This window comes from Salvelinus alpinus, chromosome 7, assembly GCF_045679555.1.
Source record: "Salvelinus alpinus chromosome 7, SLU_Salpinus.1, whole genome shotgun sequence".
In the NCBI taxonomy this organism is placed as follows: domain Eukaryota; kingdom Metazoa; phylum Chordata; class Actinopteri; order Salmoniformes; family Salmonidae; genus Salvelinus; species Salvelinus alpinus.
Genome location: NC_092092.1, coordinates 27626181 through 27632397, shown reverse-complemented (window position 1 = coordinate 27632397; position 6217 = coordinate 27626181). Strand labels below are relative to the sequence as shown.

Genomic DNA, 6217 nt, shown 5'->3' with positions numbered 1-6217 from the left:
GTGTCGCACTGGAGTTAAACACAACGTGTGCAAATGAAACCCACAATACAAGAACCACAAGCACTCACAAATGTCACTTGTCTTTTCCACAGAGCACGGACCTCCAGACAGTCATTACTCTGTCGTCTGAAGATTTACAACGGGTAGCTGAAGAGGTAACTTGCAAAATCTCTTTGCAGGCAATCAGAAGAGTTAGCCTAGATTGAAAACACAACAATAACACTGTCATTCAAGGAGCTATGAAGTGTTTAAAGCTTCAATCCAAAAGACGGAGTGTAGTTCATCAGAACATTATTCCACACACTGACATTTAGCTTCAAAAGAGATCCAGCGTTTAGAGCAGAAGAATCTTTGTCCAATATCTGTTAAGCTCAGATGATAATTGGATAAAAGCAGACAAATCCCCAGTTGCAAGAGGAAAACCCCAGCTTTATTTATAAAGTGGCCAAAGACAAGTGTTGTAGTACTGAAGTCTCCATTTTCGTAACTCATGACTGGACCTTGACACAGCAGAGTGAAAGTCAACAAGCTTTTAAAATCAGATGTTAAAACAAATTAAGAAATGATAAAGCATCATACTGCTATGGCTCTCTGCCCCAATCCCACAGGACTGAAGCTCCTGCCTGCCCTGGCTGGGGCAGAGCAGTCCTTTGTCTTTGTCTCTTCCATCCGTCCATACCTTCCTCTGTGAAAGTTCCAGTCCAACAGACCTGCTTCCATCTGTCCATCAATAAATCCATCATTCCATTTCCTTTTCTTCCTCAGACAGAAAAGCACATCCTCTTGGTAGTAGTAACAACACAGTTTTCATGTCCCCCTTCTACCCATCCATCCCCAGTCCTTCTCAGTCTTCGTGTCTCCTTCATGTAGCTTCTGCAGGCCTTAAAGTCTTTCTGAGCCAACAAAGCCACAATGCCTGGGTCACCGGAACTCATAGATGGCTGCACTGTGTTCCAGAACATGGGTGAGGTTCAGAGACTGGTACCTGTGAGGGAGAGGGAGTCAGACAGTGCTATTTAGTGCAGAAAGTCAAGAGAGGAGAAATGCATTGGCCAGTCCCAAATCAAATCAACCCCAAGCCCTCAACTCTTATTGTACAGAGAGCAGTTATTTAATTTATTTTTGATTAGTTGAAAAATATTTAAAAAATAAGTTCATGCCCCACAGAATTAGGGCATGAACTGCATCCTGACCCTGATAACCTGAGCAAATAAAATATTAATTTAAAGAAAAAATAAACGCATCAGAACTGAACAGAAGTTCACAAGGCCTGGCTACATCTGAACCAGTTTTATCACGTTCATCAATGACCCAGTTAGTATTTAGTCTCCTGTTACCATTCTGAGCTCCTATGATAGTAGTATCCCTCTATGGTGGCTGTGGACTTTTGGAAGCAGATGTAGTAGAAACCAGCGAAGGAAGCACCGCTGATGTCTTTAATGGTGTGATCAGGGACCAGGAACTGCTCCTGTGGAAGAGAATACAATAGTTAGTACATCATTATAACAACAGTATATGTACAGGAAATGTTGCCAAACCTCATATCCATGATTCAGCTTTTCCTTGGTAATGGAGGAATAGGTAACATGCGGTCTGGTTTGAGCTTACCTTCCACCTCATGAAGATGTAGTCAGAGTTCTTCAGCTCTTCATAGTCAAACTCATCTGAGTTGAACGTCTTTGCATACTGGTAGAAGGCCTGGAATTTGCCCTGGAGCCCAAATAGAAAATCGTTAAAACAACACACTACACAGTGTCCTTTTGCTGGAACAATACAATATGTTTAACAATCATAACTATTGTTCTTGCTTGACAAATCTACCGTTATCAGACCAGGTTCCAAACAAATTCAATCACTTTTCACCCGGTGCAAAGTCCACCCACCTGGGCCAGCTTAATCGAATCCCCTCATTGCTTGAAATCTCTGCCCCCACTTTAAGCACCACATTCTGATACGACCAAATAACCAGTGGCGGAACACCAAAACACTAAAACTAGCCCGTTAGCCATCGCATCCCAGGGACTTTTGACAGACGTCACAATACTATATATTTTACATAGTCTGTCCACGAGAGATTAACAGCAACCAAAAAACATTAATGAGGGGGATGACGCCCTCACATTCTCAGCAGGCAAGATGATCTCCTACTTCATTTGGCACGGAGGTCTAAAGCAGATCAGCGTGGGTGGAATCAGACTATTCAATTATTGAAATAGGCTAAATTAAATGAATGATCGCATATTCGATTTACCCAGTGCTTGCGATCCACATCCTCATCTGCATCCCACTTCCTGGTTAGAAACGGACGCTTCCTACTGATGATCTCCCCTGCAAAGAACGTAGTCAGAGTGGGGTATTCCTACAGAAGAAAAAAACAGAAAGAGAAACAAGTTATGCTGGGAATCAGAAACATGATTCAAATAACGGGGTTAGATTAAACCTTCATTCAACCTCTTTTCGGTATCAAGTAAATCATTCTCACCTCTGTCAACCCTTTGATCTTCAAGTACCCACACAAGTATGAGTCTTCCATGGTCACATGCTGAAAGAAACAACACAAGACTTGAAAACAGTATATAAATGTTCACTAGCTAGATAGTGGAATGAAGGATCATTCATTGTGTAACTTCTTTCCAAAGATACATCTGAACACAGCTGAATCACATTCTGGTAGTAACATTTTCACTACTAATGCCAGCTCACCTACCGTCACTAGAATGTAAATTCAATTAATGATAGGGTCATCTAACATCTAGGTTTCATGGCCGGTGATTATGAACACTCCTTCTGGAAGCTGGAAATCATTACGTGTTTTGACATGTTTGTCAGCTCAATTAGTCGTCAGCTGACTGGCAAATGAAATTTTCATAAATCTAACGGACCTGCAGAACAACCTCGACATCGTAGGAGTTGCCTTTGCTCTTCTGATGTCCTCGGAACTTGGAGCCGCTGTAGAGAAGCGAGGCGACAACACCGGGCTGGTGGGTGTTGATCAAGGGAGGTGGGATAAGCGAGGCCGAGGACTTGAAGGCCATGGGGGTGTTACTGAGGTATCCAGCGGGGACAGGCATGGTTCTGGTACCGCGGGAAGGACACCGACCGCAGTCAGTGACCGTCCGGGCGATAGATGTGGGAAGATGGTACAGAGAGCACGAATGAGGCGGCTCACCTACATCCACATCCCTTCAAATCTAATACTTCAGTCACTCACACCAAGCTCCAGAAAAGTAAATGGACTTCGTCGCGGACGTCATAAAACAGCAGCATTCTCTTCTCTCATTAGCCAAGGGATGCACTAGTCTAAAAGCGCGCTGCTCATTGGCTTATTTATCGCAACGCTATCAATGACTTTTGAGAATGTAGTCCTTTGCGCTCTGGCACTCTTCCATTCTGTTTGATTTTATAACAAGAATGGAACTACATTTCCCATGTATCTGGGAAATCTGTCGAATCTGCCAAACACGAAAGGTCACACACAAGGAGATGCGATGCAGTGAGAGGTGTGTGCAAATACGATCGTATTTCTCCAAATGATTCGTTTTAGATCAGTCAACCTTCAACTACTCTTCGTCAGTCCTTTCTTATAGCAACAGTAGTGTGTCCTGCATTTTGAAAAGCGATACTATCCGGCATTCATAATTCCTGTTAGCTAACGTTAGTTCAGCTAGCCAAGTCAACTGTAGGTTTGTACCCCACTTCAATTGGGGAAACTTGTTTGTTAAAACATCTCTGTCACTGACACGATGCTGAGGAATCTTGTGAGATTTCACAATTGTCTGGGGCATGCTTTCTCTCCCCCCACTGTCTGCCCAAGAGGTCAAATGTTTAAGCTGCTCCCTCTGCTCTCTGTGAACTCAAAATCCTACTCCATTATCACAGGTAAGAGATGCACCAGCCACTTGTTTCATCAAATATCAAGAAAAGGCTCTCGAGCTTGCTGGTTTACAGTGATCATGGCTGTGTGCACCATGGAGGTTGTACATTTCTTGTCATGTTTACTTTGTTTTGCTGTCATCAACAGAAAGAAAGAAATTCTATGAGGATGTTAGCATATCCCATGGAGAGGGTGAGTACTGTAGCAGGACTTGGAGAGTGAGGGACTGTCTCTCTTGAAATTGTTTAAATAAGAAGTCTGAGTGCTAAGAATTCAAGAACTCACTTTTTTTTTACCTTGATTTTTGGTCTGCAGGTGGCATGTTTGAGATCAACCTGGACCGGCGGAAACTGAAAACACCAGGAGGAAAGCTGTTCACAGCCCCCAACAAAGCCTTAGCCATTGCCGTGGCGAATGAATGGGATACTCAGAAAGACATGCTCAAGTTCTACAGCATGCATATGGTATGACCTTTTACCTCAGTACCTTTGTTCAATGCTTCATGTTGGCTGTATCTGAAATGGTCACTGTACCCCATACAGGGCACTACTTTCACTAGAGCTTTTGACTTGGTTGATTGATTCAAACTAATGCTCTATATGTGGGAAAAGGGTGCAATTTGAGATTTGTTCTCTCTCCTCCAGACCACTCTCTGCAACACCGCCCTAGATAACCCTACGTTCCGCAGCAAGGACCAAATGATCACTGCTGCCCTAAAGTATCTGGAGACTGACACTCTCTGGTACACAGAGATCTTTGTAGTAGCATGAGGGTTTAGGTTCCCTCCATCAGTAATTATTTCTACAGATCATTCATGTGTATGATTGCATAGGGATTGAAACTGTATGTTGTCTCCTTGCAGTTACAGAGTTGAGGAGCCTCCATCACTAGTTGAGCTTCAGAATAATGAATGGGACCCTGTGTTGAACTGGATTGAAGACAGGTTGGTTTCACTTGAACATGATCATTGACTCATTTTCTGTGCGTTACCTTACAAAAAGTTCACTGGACATGTATACGTATTTGCATGTCATCTTCAGCAAAGGAGGGAAACAGAGATTTGTAGCATTGTCTTGTGAATATTTGAATTCATGTTTTTCTCTTTCAGGTACAACGTAGTCATTGGCTCCTCCACCAGTATACTGGGGCCAGAGATCCCACAGGCGACGATGGATACTTTCCGCCAGCACCTGGGTTCCTATAACTTCTGGTCCCTGACAGGTAAAAACATCTAAGAGTCATTAGAGGTACTCCCGTCCCGTGCACATGTGCAAATTCTTTACTGTATGTGGGTGCTAAAAGGAATCAGCCTCTTGCCTAGACCAATGGACTGAAAATGGAGAGAGAATCATCTCTATTTTCAGTTTGTTGGGCCACTTCAGGTAGAGCCTCTTGCTTTGCACTCAGAAGTAGGACCGGTGTTTATGATCACATAATATTGCAGAGTCTCAGTTAAATAGACTGTAAACGGCTACTAATATTCTTTGTGTGACCTCCTCTGTGTGTAGGTCTGGAGTATGTGATCACCCAGCTGAGGTCAGTGGTGCTTGCCTTTGCTTTAATAGACAAACACATTACAGTGGAGCAGGCCGTGCTGCTGTCACGACTAGAGGAGGAGTTCCAGGTAGGAACTCGCCACAGAAACAATGCATATACAGAAATTAGAAAGCGTGGTGGATATGTATTCAATCTCTTTCTCTCTTACTAATGATTTATTTTCCTCTGTCTCTTTTCCCTCTCCATAGATCGGGCATTGGGGAAATGTAGAGTGGGCTCATGATGTTGACCTATATGATCTGAGGTCACGTACAGCAGCAGGGGCTCTGTTTGTACATTTCTCTTCTGAAAGTTCAACGGTCAAACGCAAACTCATGCAAGACTAAGGAGGACATTCAGTGCTTCCCTGAGTCAACACAAACTCAGACAGGACTCTTAAGAGCAAAGGCAACAAAGGCAGTGTACTGGCCTTTGACTGGGAAGAAATCGCAAATCCTTAGGACTTGTGTTTATCTCTGGTTGTTGTCCTTTGCGGAATAAAAACACATAATATTTTATGTCTGTCAATCAATCAATCAAATGTATTTATAAAGCCTTTTTACATCAGCAGTTGTCACAAAATGCTTATACAGAAACCCAGCCTAAAACCCCAAAGAGCAAGAAATGTAGTTGCCTGGAAACCTGACGTTCAATTGCATTGAATTCTACATCGGGCAAAAATTTGCATTTGAATCAGGAAAGTTACTTCTCATGACCTCTACAAGCCAGAATGTTGAATAATATAATATTTTTATGTACTTTACCGGTTGTCCGTGCGGTAGGAATGAGGAAAGTATAATTACATTA

At 42.9% G+C, this 6217-nt stretch overlaps 2 protein-coding genes across 2 annotated transcripts; one reads left to right on the top strand and one right to left on the bottom strand.

Moving 5' to 3' along the window:
* Window positions 1-408: 408 nt before the first annotated feature.
* Window positions 409-3297, bottom strand: LOC139580734 (glucose-induced degradation protein 4 homolog). Its single transcript, XM_071409692.1, has 6 exons — window positions 2883-3297; window positions 2483-2542; window positions 2252-2359; window positions 1609-1710; window positions 1338-1468; window positions 409-985 (listed from the first exon to the last, which is right to left on the bottom strand). The coding sequence occupies exons 1-6, from the start codon at window positions 3069-3071 to the stop codon at window positions 922-924; spliced, it is 654 nt and encodes a 217-aa protein (XP_071265793.1). The 5' UTR covers window positions 3072-3297; the 3' UTR covers window positions 409-921.
* A 138-nt stretch (window positions 3298-3435) lies between these two features.
* atpaf2 (ATP synthase mitochondrial F1 complex assembly factor 2) lies at window positions 3436-5928 on the top strand. The gene is made up of 8 exons (XM_071409690.1): window positions 3436-3879; window positions 4022-4066; window positions 4190-4338; window positions 4519-4616; window positions 4737-4817; window positions 4983-5095; window positions 5383-5498; window positions 5620-5928. Exons 1-8 carry the CDS (start codon window positions 3744-3746, stop codon window positions 5755-5757), a joined length of 876 nt encoding a protein of 291 aa, XP_071265791.1. The 5' UTR covers window positions 3436-3743; the 3' UTR covers window positions 5758-5928.
* Window positions 5929-6217: the final 289 nt, after the last annotated feature.

What these genes read in the sequence shown, in the direction of transcription:
- LOC139580734 (XM_071409692.1), bottom strand. Translation starts at nt 3,071, where the DNA reads ATGCCTGTCCCCGCTGGATACCTCAGTAACACCCCCATGGCCTTCAAG. An exon ending in AGATCAAAGGGTTGACAGAG is followed by an intron (nt 2,360 to 2,482) that starts GTGAGAATGATT and finishes TTTCTTCTGTAG; the next exon opens with GAATACCCCACTCTGACTAC. An exon ending in ACATCTTCATGAGGTGGAAG is followed by an intron (nt 1,469 to 1,608) that starts GTAAGCTCAAAC and finishes TCTCTTCCACAG; the next exon opens with GAGCAGTTCCTGGTCCCTGA.
- atpaf2 (XM_071409690.1), top strand. Translation starts at nt 3,744, where the DNA reads ATGCTGAGGAATCTTGTGAGATTTCACAATTGTCTGGGGCATGCTTTC. An exon ending in CTGGAGACTGACACTCTCTG is followed by an intron (nt 4,617 to 4,736) that starts GTACACAGAGAT and finishes GTCTCCTTGCAG; the next exon opens with TTACAGAGTTGAGGAGCCTC. An exon ending in TAACTTCTGGTCCCTGACAG is followed by an intron (nt 5,096 to 5,382) that starts GTAAAAACATCT and finishes CTCTGTGTGTAG; the next exon opens with GTCTGGAGTATGTGATCACC.